Genomic DNA, 18,408 nt, shown 5'->3' with positions numbered 1-18,408 from the left:
GTTACACTCCACTCATCCATCCTGACAGATGCTCTCTGCACTTTCTCACACAAACAGATGGACCCTCTCTCGATCACTTCGGTGCTGTCAAAGCGACATTCCAGGTCAGAGGAACCTGTTGCCAAATATGGAAACTCAGGAATGCCTGACAGAACCCAGTATAGCCCTCTCATTATCCTCCATTGATCTGTTTACCTGACCATCCATCCATTTGACAATCCATCCAAATTGCTTCCTGCCCTTGCTTCCACACAGACAGATGGATGCCCCGAATAGTTCCAGGAAATGGTTATATGTCCATCCTGTTGGACAGCATCCCCACTGTTGGACAAAGCCTACTGGCCTGGGACCATCTTTACTCCCACTGAGTCTCGTACCACAACGCTTTGACTTGTTACCAAAACTCCCACTCTAACCACTAAGGCTTTTCTTTTGAAGGGAAAAATTGTTGTATAAACAGATTGAATTTGTAAAAAGAATCCTATTGCTTCATCTTCCAACGCCTCGGAAATGACTATATTAAATTGTAGACGTTTAGGCAGCCTTTTCCAGTTCACATGTTGACAATAATATACAACTGTATCCTAACTGACCATCTTAAAACAACAGAGGGACTTCTCTCTACTACAAAGAAATACTTTGCCTGGTGAAGAAAGTTTCACTATGAAGCTGAAATAAGCAAAACAATAAATCTTAAGAGTAAGATTACAAAATAAAAAAAACATTAATATTAGTCTTGCAATTAGTCTGCAAACAATGGATATGTTGAGTGATTACATTTTTGGATTCAGTTAATGTATTTATATATGCCTGTTACGTTGTGACAGTGGTTACGTTATTATTATTTTTTCTAACCTTAACCAAACATTGACCACATGGAGTTCAGTGTTTATGCTGATCCAAAATCTATTCATGTAATATATTATTGGTTCAGAATCATCACTATACAATGTATACAAGGTTTGCGGAAATGGACAACAACAAAATTCTTTCTGGCAACTACATTGTCGTGCTCGCATGCTGGTATTTGATTTGATATACTATGGTCCTCATCTTATTTGGGGACCCAAAACGCTTGCTAATTAGTCACAGTGGCTGATGGGAATGTTGTTAGCCTTGCCAACCATCCTCCATAGAGCCATACATAGTGCAGCCAAAGATCTTTCAAAAAACATATTTTCTGATACAAAATGTGGCAATTCTAACTGTGAGCGAGACATGTGAAAGACTCCTACCCAGCATGCAGGATGTAGGACATAGAAATGGGAATTTCAAATCAGTCAGCCTTTGCTTGATGTTGTTTGAGGCTGCCACCTCACAAAGTGAAGATAAGATGTGAAGCTTCACGTTAGCAGCTACAGTGCCAGTTGGCTGTAACCTTCTGAAAGTTTGACATTTTTGCTAACCCTAAATCTTGGAATAGGATGCCGCCAATCTGGACACACTTTTTTTTTCTTTTTCACACCATCTCAATAACTTTATGAATGGGGATGGTGAAAAAGAATGTTTCCCCATGCACAGCTTTCGGCACACTGTGTTCTTTTTCTTCACCGCTCTCTGAGGCTGGAGCAATGTCTGCCAGCACCACCACCTTCCTTACACTAATGAGGTGAAACTACACTGTCTTCATTATTACAGATCACGTGTATTCTGGACTGCAACCAAATCTTATAAATGAGACTAGACAGTCTGGTACAGCTCTAAGATGGAGATTAAGACGTTTATTATATTTCATCTGGCCTGTTTGATGATTACTATAATAAAACTTGCCACCAGTTGGCTAGTTGGCAGATTCAGCCAACCAGACTCCTCCTCCTGACTGAGTTTCACGGAGCTGAGGACCAGCTGGCTACAGATCATTCTCACACTTCCTAACCACCTGTCCTGCTCACAGTCAGGGTGGCAGCATAGATCAACTCTGCTTGGCACATACATACACTACATGGGACCGAGGAGGGCAAAGCCGTGGCTATGGACCAAAGATGTTGACCGTTATATTATCACAGGCTCCTGGGAATTAGTAATCTGAATGGTCCAAAATCTGCAGTGACCTGGCAAAGCTTTATAGCGTTGTGTTGGCATTTACAGAGATTTAGCAAGGCACCAGTGGGAACAATGCCAGCTGGCAAAGCACATTGGTCAATACAAAAAATGACAGAAGCCTAAAGCTCTGTAAATTGCCAGTAGCGCTTTGTGCACCATTTCTATGTGTTAATTCTCTTAATCTACTATAAGCGGAGTGTACATACACAGAACTTGGCACCAAAAAAAGTCCTCTGTGTGTTTTTGTCCAAAAAGATAAAGCAGGTCAGTAATGTCCTGATCCACATTCATCCGTTTTTATCCACACTTTCTGGTCTCCCATCCATCTCTCCAGTCCATATTTGTTCTCAGTGGAGGTTCTTCTATCCTAGCGTTTTGTCAGAGATCTGATGGTAAAGTCACATATGTTGCTCTCAGCCAGAGCAGGTGGCTAGCTGTCGGAGGAGAACACACTCAAAACTCTGCTAACAGCTATGCATATGTTGTAGTCGTTCGAACCATCAGCACATTTATGCATCCCTCCATTATCCATTCATCCTTTTATTACTTCCTTTCAAACAAATTGATTCCTAATAGCTATCCGCAAGCACGTGTTCATTTTCTTTTGATTGCGGGGCCCCATTATCAAACCAGTTTCATTGTTTCTAATGGCATATAAGGGTCCGAAGAAGAAACATATAGACTTAGGGCAAGAATCACTAGTACAGTGTATGTAGGTACAAATAAAACATTCAAGATGCAAATATATAAATCATTAAAAAACTAACCAACATTAACCAAAAGAAACAAAAACATATGAATAAATATAGAAATCCAAGACAGTGTGAGTTAAATAGCAAAATCAGAGCAGGCAAGCTCATCAATGAAATGCAAGGAGATCAATTCAATGTCAGCTCTTTAGGGAAGTGAGTAAGAGTTCAGTTGTATTGTTAGTGAGTCCGGTAAGCCTAACCGTGCTCCTAAATTACTAAGGATGGGTTAAATGCTGAGAGCAAATTGTATGTATGTAATATTATGACGTGACTAGATTCAAGAAATTAGACTGCCGCTGCCTGGAAAGGCTTGCTGCAGACAAAAATGCTCCATTTTTTATTTAAAGTGCACCAAATTCAACACTGTACTCCATGGGGTCCTCCGCAATACACCCACTCAGTGTAATGCCGATCGGATGGACGGTTCTCTAGATGCTCCATAGTTAGATATTCTGAATGAAAAGACGCGGTTCTTAAGGGTTCACTTAGGGGCAGCAGAAAATGGTCATACTATCACCGTTCAGTTGTTACAGTAAACATTAGCAAATGATTGCCTATACCCTTCCAGCAGAAGCAGAACAACAATAAGCATGAGTTTAGAGTCGTGTTTCTATATGCTGATGCTGATGCTGATGCGAGAAAAACCGTTGGGCCCGGAAAACTAAAACAATGCGCTAAAAGATGCTAAAATGCTCCGTAGAGCTGAGGGGAACGGCAGTGTCGGATCAAAACTCTCTGCAGGATTATAAGTACATGAGGCCTTTGATGCGTTGATTACACACAAAAAAGGATTAGCTCAGGTTTAATATCCCATTGAGCTTTGGTATTGTCAGTGCAGAGAGGTCCACACGTTGTCCAAGGTTTTAGGATTATGACAGCATTCTTGAAGCATATTTATTTTCCAAAATTGATGAAATACATGTGAGCAGCAGGTATTCCGTTTCGCGTCACCATCTGTTTGGAACCAGTCAAAAAAAAAGAGCTGTCGTGGTCCTGATCGAGATAAATTGCCACAAAAGGCAATATGATATTCCAGTTAAGTTTTAACAAGCGCGTCGCTGTACTCTGCGGTAATCGCCCCAGCCGTTTCGAGCTTTGTCGTTTTCTGCTTCCTCAAACTGACAAATGCAGCTCTGGATGCCGGTACTAACGCACAACGCTGACCAGGAAAAAAAAAAGGCAGAAATTGAAATAGACAACGGACTCCTTTTCATTTTTTGATGACAGTTGTGATGTGACACCTTTTGACGAGGGGGCAGACTGCACGGTGGCGGTAGTTAAAAGCGGGGTGGTGAAAGCCTTTATAGCAGGTGTTCCGAGGATATGGAGCAGCTAAGCCCAGAGCCGCTTCTGTAAAGCCCCTCTCGGTCAGAATCACTGTCTTTTAATTAACCAATCCTCCGCAGAGACTTGAGGGAGCGTGGGAAGTGTGCAATGCACACTAAACAATTCTGAAAGCTGAAATGAGTGTGTGCTTCGATCCAATAGAAGAAGAAAAAGAAAGAAAATATCAGCTTTACATTGAAAGAGAACTGATGAAACTGGACGTCAGCCTCGAGTGACGCCTGAACAGAACCTCTCTGCTCCAGAACAAACGAGCACATGCGGTAAAATGCGTCGCTCAGTCAGCAGCGTTTATTTTTTTTCGTCCTCATCTTTGCAAGGTGCCTTTGATACTAAATGTATTAGGCAGGATAATCGCCTCAGTCTGCCAAACCTTTATGGAGATGAAGGCTGAAGCTAAAGGTTTTGACTGGATGCTATCTTTGCTGGTCCATTTCCATGTATCTGACTCAATTGATGTAAAAAAAAAAAATTAAATAAAAAAGAGACTCTATGAAGCTGCCATTACTTGCATAACTCCAACCAAACTTTGCTCGAAAAATCAGTCTCATCAATATTGGTCTGAGCTGTGAGTCCGAGTGGTTGAGTATGCTCCAGTAATAATACATCCACGGGGCTTGCATGGCTAACCTAACAGATTAGATTAGTATCTGTGAAATCACAGCTGATTAGGGTGTGTGTGTGTGTGTGTCCTAATTTATGCACTCTGGAACATCTAAATTAATTCCCTATGCTTTATCCTCTAAAACATAACTGACCTACTTTAGACATTATTACTATTTTTCCACCATCGCAGTTTTTTATTTAATCCCTTTGGGTAAGTGTGTGTGTATGTGTGTGTGACACAGAGGAGAGAAAGAGGAAGAATATGCACATGTGCACTTGCCAAAAGTGTGTATGCTCCCATGATGAGTCTGTGAGAGCAGATCAGTTTTAAATCTCCTGGTGGTCAGACAGTTGCGGTGGCATTACGAGGACTGATGATTCAAGGGCTCCAGCGCGTGTGTATGTGTGTATTTGTATGCGTGCATGCATGTGTGTTTTTATGTTTATGGAAGGGCCACATGAAAGATGAGTAGCTGAATATCTGAGACTGGAGTGGGACAGATGAGACAGACGAGACTGCTCAGAACACCTAATTCAACCCTATTTCTTTTCTTCCCCTCATCCATCCCTTCCTCCATCTCCCTGCCCTGCTCCCTGTTTTACAGCTGAGGGAGGCCACCAAGAGTCACTAGGACAGGCTGTCATGGCTCGGGACCCCACAGCATCCCCCAACCTCTCAGCCATCCGCCTGACTGGATACACACCTGGGGCGAAAGACAAAGATGCCGGACCCAGGCGCTGGCCCGGGGTTAGCGTTTTTGCCGCGGCCCGAGCGGCGGTTTGGACCCAAGCGGTAGCGGGAGTGCGCGCCGGGGCAGATGGCGCCGTCTTCACGGAGACCCGGGCTAAAGCCGGGGCTGAATGGAGTCCCGTGGAGGAGGAGGAGGGAGGCCTGCCAAGTGTGCCCAGGGACCCGGTTGCCTGGCCGGAGCAGCGCGGTGAGGGCCAAAGAGAGCGGGTGGCCCTCTCATTGGCCCCCACCGATGGGCTGCCAGCACCAGCACCGAGAAAACCTTTAGGGCTGCTGTCTAAAGCTGCTTGGACCAAAGGCACCTCTTTATCCTCATCCAAAGCCTCCTCCTCTTCCTCTTCCTCCTCAACTACAACAAAGGCGTCCTCTTTGCCCTCCTCCTCCTCCTCCCCGGCCAACAGAAGAGACAGTCAGACAGCGAGACCAGACAACGTCTCCCTGGTCGTCGTCGACAGCAACTCCTCCAGCAGCAATAGCAGCTACAGTTTGGGTATGGTGCAGCATTCTTCTGTCATTTAAACCAAATTCAACTTTGACTTTCATATTGTCAGTACTCTTTCACCAAGCCCCCCCCCCCCCTCACCACCTTCCCCAAACAGCAATCATAGCTTAGCAGCAGCTGGCCTGTCAAGCTCTGATTTCTCTACATGCAGAAACGATGCTCACAGGGCTCTAATTAGAGCTGCACTGTGCGTTAGAAGAGAGTGGAGGGTGCTGTCTCTTTTCTTAGCCTCTCTCAACCCAAAAAGGCAAGAGCAAAAGTGTATGGAATGCATTCATTCCTAATCATTAAGAGCACACTGGAGCAATGAGCAATGTTTTTATCTGGGATATGTAGCATCAGCCTTTAGCACAATATCATGGATAATTAGCCATCAAGTGCATATGCTTACGACTCTTTTACTGCTTTAAAAGCAGGGTTGATAATCTTCATGAAAAAAATCCTGACATAAATCAAATGCTCTGGCAAAAAAAGAAAGAAAAACTACGATATCTGTGGCTGTAAGACCATAGTAAGCCACTCTTGAAAGCTAGCGCTGCGAGCTAGTTTAAAAACACTTTCAGAAAATTCACCAACCCGCCGTTTAAAATGAGTTGGCACAAAAGACATACATGTCAGCTGACAGGCAATGCTGTAGAAAAGTAACGACAGGTGAGCAAGTTAATAAAATTAAAACCCTGCTTTTGTGTAAAAAAACATCCAAAGGTGTTGGTAAAACTATCAATGCCTTTGAGAACTGAATATATTCCAGAGTAAAATAAAAGCTTGACAGCGCTGCAACAGTGCACAAGGGGGTGTGGTTTAGCGAGCGGTCAGCTGTTTTGAGCCTCAATCGTCATCGTCATTAACTGCTGTCATCACGATGTTATTTTCAGCCTTTGCCATCATCATAGCCACCTAAACAACCATCATCATCATCATCATCATCATCATCATCATCATCATCGTCATCATCATCATCAGTTTGTCATCACCTTTCATCATGTTGTCACCATCATCTTTGCCCTCGTCCTGTTGCCCTCGCCCTGTCCCATCCCACTACCTCCATGTCTCCTCCACCTCCTTCCGCATCATCACCACAATAGCGCTGACATCAGCAACAAGGTAATTCCTCCAAGTGTCCTTTTTGGCGTCCGACGCAAATGCGAACAAATGCTGGCGTCGCATGGAGTCAGCGTCACGGTCGCAGTACCACGCGTCCTCGGGTGGCAATGGGCGGGGAAGGTGAGATGGGGGATGTGGATCTCTCTCTGTCTGAGAGGATTGATTGCCTCCCTCTTGCTCGCTCCAGCCTCAGTCACGCCTCTCATCGAACGTGCTTCTGATTTCCCCGCGTTAGAGGCGATTTAGATGGATTAAATGAACCCCCTGACATTAAAATGCTCCTCTCGTTTACACATTAGAATTGGATTTCCATTTCTTACGGGCATTTTTGAACTAATGCGCTCTTTCTCTCATGTACTTAAAAATGAGGATGGATGAATGTTAAATGGATCTTCGCATGCATCTTGAATGCAGCAGCACCTTTAAGAAATAAAAAATAGATACCAAATTTCCGAGTCTAAGCTGGGTGCAGATGAAAGCAGGGTATCGTGGTTTATTAGGTTCACACACTACACCATATTGCTCCTATACCAGCCTCATTGTTAGACCCGTCTCTATGGTCACTATCACATAGTATCATGTTTTATATGTTGAAGGACAAGGTTGGTGATGTGTCTCTTTTCATTATTTTTAATATATCCAATAAGGAGACCAAAACCAACAATTTGGTAGTCCGACTCTGACATTCCGAGCCCATTAGTTCTTCATTTAGTTTTTTTAAAACCGGCTAACTGATTTCCCAAAACAAGCTGGACAGTGTAGTTTATAACAAACGTTACTAAAACGGGAGGAAATGCTGCATTGGTTGGGAACTATTTTCAGCCACGTGTTTGGTTTCGTGAGTATTCGTGGCGCCGAGAGACGGTGTATGTGGGATGGACTCAAAACGAGCGTGTGTGTGTTCATGGGAATGAAGTCATCCAGTGCAACAGTGTGACTCATCGCTGTGTTTTTGATAGTGTTGGACAACAATGCTGCTCTGTAACTCAGTGGAATAAGCTGCGTCAGGCTTCACAGATGCTTCATGTCGAGGGTCGCTTCGTTGTTGGTTTTGGTCTTTTCAGGGGATTATTGTCAGATAAATACACAGAAGAATATCCTTTATTACCATTGATTTTCCTATTCTTTCCCCCCTGCAGAGGAGTCGGTGAGCAGCCTGCCAGCCTGGGATCTCCCCACTGTCCCCGAGTCGCACCTGTCCACAGTGGGCGACCACGACATCACACTCCCTGCCAACGTCACCAGCCCATTCTCCACCCACCAGTGGAACACCACCATGCCCGTGCGCACCAGAAACACCGTACGGCACACAACCACATCAACCACCACCATAGACACATCCCTATCACCCACCACCACCATCACCATCACCACCTCAACTTTACCGTTATCCAAAACGGCGGGAGCACAAACGCCATCGGGACCCAGTACAGTTTCTCCAACCACGAGCCCAGACACTGTGACCAACGAGAGCCTTCAGCTGACGACAGTAACCACGACGACGCCCTCAACGACCACTCTTGCTGTGACCACCGCTGAGATGACGACACAGGCGGCGACCACTGGGAGCGCTGTAACAGCATCACCAAATACAACCACCGCTGATACTACCGCCCGGCAAACAACAAGCCTCAAACTGACCACGGCGGCTACGACTCAGCCCACAACCACCACGACGACCACACCTGCTACTACCACCACCACTACTACGGTCGCCCCAACCACCACCCCCCCAACCACACTCCCAACTACCACCACCACCACCACGACCACTACGCTTCCCACCACTACAACCACTACAGCTGCAACTACTACTACTGCTGCTACCACCACTACAACCACCACTACGACCACGACAACAGAGGCACCCGCCACCACCGTCTTCATCCCAATCGAAACCACGGCGCCGCCCACCACGACCACTGAACCTCCCTCCAGTACCAGCGCAGAGGAAAGTCCTCTACCGTGCAACGTGACTGAGAAGTTCTGGGTCAGAACAGGTACGAGACTAAAACATCATCCTTGGAAAAATCGTTTTTCAATAATGAATAGAGGAGATATTCCATTTCAGAGACTCAGACATAATGTAGCTTTTTATGTCCAAGATGTAATTACACACACAGAAATTAATTAGAACTTGCACAAACGCAGGGGCAGATATTCTCCAAGCATAAACACTTCTATTGATAGGAAGCTGGAGACCGTAGCCTTTGATTACATTGAACAGAGATGCTGTGATACTGAAGCCTTTACTGTTTATTGCAGCAGCTGCTAAGTAATCAAGGAGACATTTAACCCGAGGCCAAAGTCCAAGCTCCTGTTTTATGTAAATATTATTTCCATGTTCTTATTTTAGGCAATAATTGGGGTCAAAGTGAGATTTTTCAAAGAATGTCAAAAAGCCAAATATGAACTCAGTCAATGACCTCCAATTTTGAAAATGTTTTCCTCCACAGTTCTGTCCATTGAGCTGCGTAGGAACTGCCTGGATCTGATCCTGAAACAGAACCTATCTAAAGGACTGAGCCACGCCCTGCAGAGAGCCCTGAATGACTCCGCAGCCAATGCACAGGTCAGTGTCTCGTCCAGCTGTAGTAACCACAGGCTCGTGTGTAAAATGTCCAACTTACACAGCAAGTGACCAGTCAGCAGTTAAGAAGAACAACGTCAGTGGCTTCTTCGGAATATTTGCAAATTAGTCAATAATAAGAAGCAGTTTTATCACAATAATTTGACTAATCAGGTTTCTTTGAAGCCAGTAACTACACGTCATATGCTAGTAAACATAGGTCAGTGTTTAGTAAACACAGGTTAGTGGGTAGTAAATTCAGATCAATGGATGATAAACATAGGACACTGGCTTGAGCTTACAGGGTCCAGTAATCACAGTTCAATGTGTAGTAAACAAAGATGCCTAACACAGATCAGTGTCAGTGGGAAATAAACACAAGTCACGAGTCTATTAAAGTTGAAATAAGCACTTTTGTTGCCATTGGTCCAAAAGTCATTCGGCATATTGTAATTCATATGTCCTAACTTTTATTTTGGCTGAATTTATATAACCCGTCTCTTTGACGGAGTATAAGGACACGCAGACGGCGGTAAATTCCTGGAGGAAGATATTAGTAAACGTCGGTGTGCAGGTCGACTCTAAACGGTCGTTGCGCCACCTACTGTCCTGGCGTATAGAAAAGGCGGGAACTATAAACCAAAACAAGTCCGTCGATGCAACTGCGTGGCCAGCCGCAGTTGTAGTTGCAAGAGTGTATATCGGCCTCAATGCAAACAGCGTTTGGAATCTGAATAGAAATAACCTGTTGAACAGTGTTTTGCTCGGAGAGGTTTCTGTCACACACACGCAGACACAAACAAACAAGATGATGGAAAATGAATCCAGAATCACTGATTCGTTTCCGCAGGTGATCTTTGTACTATGTTGCGAATATTAATATTTTTTGTCTTTAAATTGTCTTTTTAAAACCGCATCTATTTCTTCTTCATCTTTTTAAATGATCACCCCCTTAACTCCCTGATCAGATCAGACCTAATCGCTCCCTCCGTTTAAGTCCATTGATTTTCTGCCAACCTGCCTGTCTAGCCTGTCTCCTTGTCCCCTTGCCTCTCTCTCTCTCTCTCTCTCTCTCTCTCTCTCTCTCTCTCTCTCTCTCTCTCTCTCTCTCTCTCTCTCTCTCTCTTCTCTCTCTCTTTTTCTCTCTCTCCCGTGTCGTTGTCTGTTTTTCTGTCTTCATCATCTGCCTGCTTTTTCTATTTTTATCCAGTTGTTTGGTAGCCTGCACCGGGGGTGACTCAGTGTCTCTAAGCTCCCGTCCACTTTCATCTACCCCCTGCGACACACAAACACACACACACACACACACACACAAACAAATTATTCTTAAAATTTAATATCTGGATCAGTCAGTTGAGAGACAAAGAAAAGCCACGATATGCACGCAGTGTTTTGAGGCATTGTTGATGGGCAAATATTGGCCTTCAGCGGCGGTGGGGATCGTCAAACAGCATGAAATTAGCATACAGCGGTATTTAATGTGTTGTATCATTGAACAATGTGGTTAACCATAATTGCGTGTGAAAATTGGCCAGTTTTACAGCTTGCAAAATGTTGGCTGGGAGCAAGAAGTGACAGCAGGGGGGGCCAAGGGCAGATCTGGTCGGCTTTAATGGATTCAAGTATGCAAAACAAAGGTGGAATAAAAACCTAGCGCCTTCTGTAAGGTGCAGGGTCGCCCTCAGAATATATTAGACCCAAGGCGAAACTGGTAGAAGGAGCGAGAATCAGAGGAAAAGTTGAAGTTTATTCATCTGCTACTTCAGCACCATGGACAGTGCCTCAGATTTCTTAGTTATGCCTGATTGATATACCCCTGCCGTGCACAAATTTGTGCAGACTCCTAAACTGCCCTTCAATTCCTTCGTCATGTGGTCTCTGATTTATTGGATAGGTTTGATTCAATAGTTCCGTTTGGTACAACGGCAACTCAATGGCTGGAAAAGGAAACTATGGGAGAGCTGGACGGTGAGGGGTAGCTCCTGAGCCTGGCATTGATGAGGTTGTTGATGTTGTAACAGATCTGAAGTAACCATATATGGTCATTTTCCTCACAAAGTATTTCAATGAGTGCCCTAAGGGTTATTTATCTATATGAACAATTCAAAGGCTTTATTTTCAACGATTTGTTTACCTTCTGTAACTATTGATTACTGTCCAAGAGTGCTGTCGGACACAGATTACTATTAGATAATAATAAATTTAAAAAAATGTCAACTGTATATTTATGAGTAGGGTCTATTACAGGATGCAGGTTTTCTTATTCCTCTGGATAACTCTGCGGATCAATGCAAAAAAGGCATCTTCTGGGGCATGACTCAGCAACTTATCCCGACTTTAGTGAGCCGCATGCGTGCGCTAATAGACACACGGTATTGTCGTCGTAACCTACTTGTTAAGTAGGCATTGTTTGCAGTTTAATTCTTCCACAGAGCTTCTAGATTGTGGATGACTTCAGGAGCTGATTGGACATTATGTTTTTTAATGATACATGCTGTTTTTATTCGCTGAGAACGTTTTTCATTTCGATGGAAACGTTACCGGATGCGAGTCTACTCTTCAAAATATCTACATTAACCACATTTCTGAATGATTTTTGAATAACAAATTACACAATATCCTTATATATAGGCTTTTATATTTTTTTATTACAGGATTATTCACTGTTTATACACATGGACAAAAAAACTCCCAGGCAGGTTAATAAAATATGTATGATTACGCGTGGTGTTATGAAACACTCAGTGACCAGTCACGGATGCTGCATGGTATGAGTTATAGTTGTTAATGAAGATGAAAATAAACAGAACGCTGTGATTGCCGAGGAGAGGAGAGGGACGAGAAAAGAGCCATAGTAAGAACAGCTGCAGCTGCTCCAGCGTGGACGGAGGTGGAGGGTGGATGCAGGTGGGCGGTGAATGCGTCCAGAAATAAGAGCCTTGACTCACCGCCGATTGTTGTCTGTGTGTGTTTTTCCAGGACACAGTTAGTCAGATTTATCACTGTTGGAGGCTCAAGCTGAACTATATCCTTAAGGCAGATAAAAAAGAAGGGGGGGATTATAAATACTCTTAGTGAACCCATAGCAAGATACAACATGCATTTGGGGATGCACTCCATCATCTTCATCTTCTTGATTCATCTGGTAGCACTGATTTCTCTTCCGATACGGTTTTGTCTGGGTCTTCTTTGAAATAAGAACACAAATACTCGAGATGTACTGGCATACACATGTGTTTAGGGTACGTGAACACAGTCTCTTTTGGAATACAGAGGAAAGCGAAGAAAAAAAAAACACAAAAACTTACAATTTACCTTCCCCCTTTCTCCCCACCGCAGGTGGAACACGACGACTGCAGCCCCCACAACGTGACGTTGGCTTACTACGTGACCAGCGGCAAGACCGTCTATGTTTCTTCCCGGGTGGTCGAGGCGCTGCACGTCTACGGTTTTGACAAGCTGCTGTCAGACATCCGGCAGCACACCCCGTCGGTCAAGGCGGTCCTGGTTCCTGTGGCAGGCTGGGTGCCCTCTCCGAGCATCCACCTGCAGCTAAAAACAGGTGATGGAACCTGACAGAAAAAAACGAGTTTAGATAGATCGACCCTAAGAATCAAACAGAAGTGACACGCCAGTGTTTATAACGAAGGTAAAGAAAAACGGATCAGGAAAAGCAGTGGTTAGAGATGTGCAGGGAAGAAGAGGAGGAGGGAATGAGAGTACAGGGAGGTAGACACAAGGGACGAGTAGAGCAGAGACAAAATTAGAAAATTCTGATTACATGTCTGCTCTCCTTTACTCTTCTCTGATACCCTAAATCCCATACAAACTCCCATGATTGCAGAGCAAAGGCAAATTGGTCCATTCATTTAGTCAGTCTCTTAAGCCTCTTAAAAAACACACACACACACACTTTGGCACGTGTGCGCGCACACGTCAAAGTCGGGTCTTGTGGGAACATGGGGGAGGGAAATCGGTGCAGTTAACACAATACTATTCAAAGATACAGCCACGGAAACAGATTGTTTCCATTTCTAAAATAGGAATTATTATTATTTTAAATCATGCTGGTGTCGATTCAGCTCACTACACATAATTTGGTAGATTTTGCAGTGGTGTTCAAAAGCCACACAGTAATTCATTTTAATTTCAAGCTGCATTATTTATCATCTTTACATTACAAATTTAAATGACAGTACAGTACATGCAATACAACAGGGGTCGCTCACAGAGACACAAGTCACGCAGCTCAATTGAGCGTTACAGTGTTTTTTTAGCTCAATGTTTTTGTTCCAAACTTAATGTTGGCAGCTCACCGATGTGTTTGCTCACATCGTTGCCATATTAAGTTCATAAGGTACATCACTGTTGACAAAAAATAATGATATAACAACATTTGAATGAATTAATGCTGCTTTAAATCTGCCTCACGCATCGAGGGACGTCCTAAACATGGAAGCTTTAACACCCGATGGGAAACAATATATATCTACGTTGTGTCCTCAATGTTTTCAGATAAATGGCCAAGTAAAGTATTTCATCGCTGTCAGTGTGATGCATACCGCCTTAAAGACGATCCCCCTGCTCGTGTGCAGCTGTGTATCAAGTGGGCCCTTTAGGCGAGAATAAAAATCCATTTCTGGCTTGTTCGGCTCATAAACCATAAATACACAGCATATGCCAATTCACCATCCACAGCACAATTTGCATAAGATTATCAACTGGGTCAGCGCTGTTTGTGCCTCCAATGTGTCGAAGACGACGAGACGAGGGAAGGGTGCAGAGTCTCTTTGCCTTTCTTCAGAGACGAGGGCTGCGCTCATGAGCACCACGACGTTTGAATGTAGGTCAGAATATTGTTCCACCTCTTCCTATTGGAGTTTGTTAAAAAAAAATAGGAAAAGAGCTGAGAAAGACAGAGCGCAGGGAGACAATGGAGGGCCATTGCAGTAAGAGGACTGAGACAACATTAATAACATCCGCCATAATCTGCTGACAGGCTCTCCTTTGTTTACCTTGTTCCCTCTTCAGTGCCTAACAACTACTCTTCTTCGCCGCTCTCATTCGAGATCGTGGCGATAATCCTCGTTTAGGTTTGTCGGTCACGAAGGAAAACGTGTGTCGAGAGCAACACTTTTATTGATTCTAAAAGCACTAACAGATTGTTTCATTGCTACGGATGCATTCATGGGGAACCATTGAAACGTAAATAATAATAATTATGACATGTAATATGTACTGAAACCTCATATTGATTATGTTAAAGAATAGACGTCCGAGTCTTTATACATCTTTATGCACTTTACTTTGCTCGCATTTACTTTCATATGGGAGTATAAAACCAATATATTTTATATAGAAGAGGTATAATTGTAAACAACAACCAACTGTTTATTTAATTAGAGATTCTAATGTTTTGAGATTTGACATTTTAAAACCGCATCAGTAATTACGTTAATGATTTTTATGGAGTAATTTGTTTTTCTGTTTTCTTTCCATCCCCGCTTGTTTTTGTGCTGTAATTATTCACACACTGAAAACAAAATGCCATTTCAATATCAATTAAACATCATTCCCGCCTCCCCCCGCAGTGTTGAGGTTCGTCGGCCCAACCGATAACGTCTACTCCTGCAGCTTCGTCCAGATGTTGGAGCAGCGGCTGGAAAACGCCTTCGACGAGGCTCAGGACAAAGTGCTGGAGACCTACAACCGGCTCACCGTGGAGGTACGCCGCCGGGGTCACGGACCGCCATGTGTGTCATGTGTGCGCATGTGGCCTGGCCTATCAGGCAAATGTGAATAACACAAAGCTGTCAGTCAAGATTCTGGACGCTCACAACAATACAGCAACTTCATAATAATAATCATTCCATGGACGGTCATACTAGTCACAAAGCTTTGGTAGCAACATGCACTGAAAGAAGGGAGTGACTTCCAGCAGCATAAGGCAGGTTTAGTTCCAGAGACACAATCAAAAGTAATTCTTCTACTGTGTCGTTTAATGTTAAAACCCTTTTCAGCTACTTTGCCTCCTTTTATTCCCAGCTTCTTTCTCATTTTCGGTCTCTATTCCGTCTGATCGGCAAGGTGCTCTCATGCCTGCAGGATGTACATGCACGCACCGTCATGATCATAAAGTGGGTCTCTGCAGGCAGAGGCCAATATAGGCTCCATTCATAATTCATCCTCTGAAATATTAACACTCATGGAGGAATGCGATGGGAGGTCCTCGTATCGTGCATGGACATCTGCTTTACTTCACTCAGTCACGTTGTTTTCAGAGCGACGATCGAGAAAAAAACTAAAACATTGTTCATTGAAAGTGTCATAGTGTGTCTCGACCACCGTTATGCATTCTTCATGGGCCATCTTCGCATGATACATAAGATGTTTCTGTATGAATGTTTCAATTATAAATGTGCCCCCGCCTCTCCTCCCGACCTCCGCCATTTGTGCTTGCCGTAAATAAATAATGTAAAGATCATTCCAAGAAAGCTGTGTTCACCCTCAGATCCAGAGCGTGTCCCAGGAGCCGGGCTCCCCGTCCGTCTCGCTGGTGTACGTGGTGAAGAACCAGGATGCCATACTCAACGGGACGATCTCCAGCGGCCTCCTCAACCAGCTGACCGCGGAGCTGGTGGGATACTTCCTGTTCTACCCACCCATGGTCATTGCCGAGCGTAAGTGAAACCACAATGCACCTTGAAGTTCGAAGGTGGAGATTCAGATTTGCAAATGATCTGCAAATGTTTTGAGGTTTTTTTTCCCATCCTGTAATGTCTACATGGTTGATAGCTTCTGGTCTTCTTCTCTCTTACCTTTTATTGGCACATTTCTAAATTTCTTTGTATGTTTCTGCAAAAAAGATTGATCGGTGAAATAGCGTGAAGCAGTAATGTGCATGAAGTCGCCCCGACTACTGCTTGTGCATGAAAATACCGAAAGTGGGAACCCTCTCATGAAAACATTGGTCCATAGCAGAGTGGTTCTTAAACTTCTTCTGTCATTTCCCACTTTGGAGGAAGAAAAACGTTCATGCCGCATGACCTCAACAAAATGGTTCCTGCTTCAAATAATGTTGTGCTTCATCAAATATAATAGAATAAAAAATTGCAATCACTTCCAAGTAAACTAGATTGCTCCATCAGACAAAAACAAATAAATGTGAAATCACTTTGTTAGAACAATGCAAATACAAGAAATAAAGAAAATGCTGTTGTTTTGCACTGAATATCTTTTTAAGACAATAACAATAAAGTTGTGAAAAACTAAACAAAAAAAACTTAAAATATTTGACAATAAAGAGTTTTACAGAGTTTTACACTGCATATCTTTTTAAAACAACATTAACGTGCAACCTGTGCAAAACAAAACAGAATTAGTCCACATATGAGTCATCCAGCTGTATCAGTATTAGTGACTGCAATGAGCTGCTTTCCTCTGTAAATCTTTTTAAAATGAGGTTACAGGCTCTCAATTCATGCTCAATGCTGAGCTTAAATCTAAAGAGGCAACAGCAGAAAAGCTGATCTCTCGGAAATTGGCCATCGCACATGCGCAAGCGCAACCTGTTAAAGTCAAAATGTAAACCTTTACACGAAAGTACAGGCATTTCGCCATGTATTTAATGACTTTTTGAAATACAACAAAAATCAGCATTTCCCACTGCGCCCCACCTGTAATACCAGCGCTAGAAGGAAACTGGAGTGTCAACGTCTGAAGGGGAGTGCCACTGATCAAGCGGAGGAATATTTAATGATAAAATTAGCCTTTTGAATTTTGGTGAATTGACCCCTTGAAAACTGGACCTCCAATTCACTTGATAACAAATCAGTATGGTTACTAGCAGTCAACATACGTTTATTGAATTTAATTCCATGTCAAGCTGAATGAGTTGGCACCGCCGCTCGTGAACATTTCTTTCTTCTCTCATCGCTTGTTTCTGAGCATTCAAAGAGACAAAGACCCGCTCTGCTCTTCTTACGGCTGCACGGAGAGACTTGGCATTGCCCGACCCGCCATTAACGGCGCATGGCCGCCAAATTAAAGTCCAGTCACAGTGCTTGATACTCATTGGCTTGATGGACCTCCAGGCCATCTTCTCAGAGGCAGTGCCGGGCAATTATGATGCCTCTGTAATTCGTCTCTGTAATAAGTAAAACGAAAAGGAGTAATTTATCTGTGGACGAGGGACGTGGCTCTGACAGTCGCAATGTGTCGCATTATGTTGTCTGACACGCCGCAAAGATGTTCCCGCCGTTGATGCTCATGTTCCTTTATTGTTCCAAAAGGTGACTTGTGAGACATAAACATTGTGCTTGTCCCTCTAACTTCTCGCTAACCCGACCAGCGGAGTCTCCCCCGTCACAAGGCCGCTGTTGCAGTTTGTTTTCTCACAGCAGAGCTCAGAGCTACTGAGAACCATTGAGTCCACTGCAGAGCAATGCATGATTCATACCGTAGCGTGTGTTTGACCTGGGGGAGTGCAAAATTACTCTATTTTGTGTAAGTGAAGAAGGATGTCAGAATATATTATGGCTTCCAGACTGAATAGAAGGATGTATTTACGAGTAAAAGTAGTTGTAAAAATGGATTTAACTTCACTGACATCCATTTGCTGCATAAAAGTTGATGGTGCAGGGCGGTTGGTTGGGGTGTAAAGAACTGGACTTTACACAGAGATGTGAGTCTCAGTCCGCGGTGTCAGTGTCACTCACTTGTTTAAAGCATTACTAAT

The 18,408-nt window shown here is 43.7% G+C and overlaps 1 protein-coding gene across 5 annotated transcripts in view; it reads left to right on the top strand.

The window, feature by feature from the left end:
* Positions 1–18,408, top strand: part of kiaa1549la (KIAA1549-like a) — an 85,621-nt gene that overhangs the window by 27,119 nt on the left and 40,094 nt on the right. For 3 of the 5 annotated variants that reach the window (XM_068602635.1, XM_068602636.1, XM_068602634.1), the window contains exons 3-8: positions 5,351–5,986; positions 8,242–9,102; positions 9,559–9,674; positions 13,011–13,233; positions 15,263–15,396; positions 16,183–16,351. In XM_068602635.1, the coding sequence (XP_068458736.1) occupies positions 5,351–5,986; positions 8,242–9,102; positions 9,559–9,674; positions 13,011–13,233; positions 15,263–15,396; positions 16,183–16,351 (2,139 nt within the window). Of the gene's footprint in view, positions 1–5,350; positions 5,987–6,908; positions 7,103–8,241; positions 9,103–9,558; positions 9,675–13,010; positions 13,234–15,262; positions 15,397–16,182; positions 16,352–18,408 lie in introns of those variants that run through there. The other 2 variants (XM_068602638.1, XM_068602637.1) reach the window with 2 other exon arrangements.

Source organism: Clinocottus analis, unplaced genomic scaffold (genome assembly GCF_023055335.1).
Source record: "Clinocottus analis isolate CAN_PGR_092001 unplaced genomic scaffold, fCliAna1.0.p SCAF_6, whole genome shotgun sequence".
Lineage (NCBI taxonomy): Eukaryota > Metazoa > Chordata > Actinopteri > Perciformes > Cottidae > Clinocottus > Clinocottus analis.
This window is presented reverse-complemented; position numbering and strand designations above follow the sequence as displayed.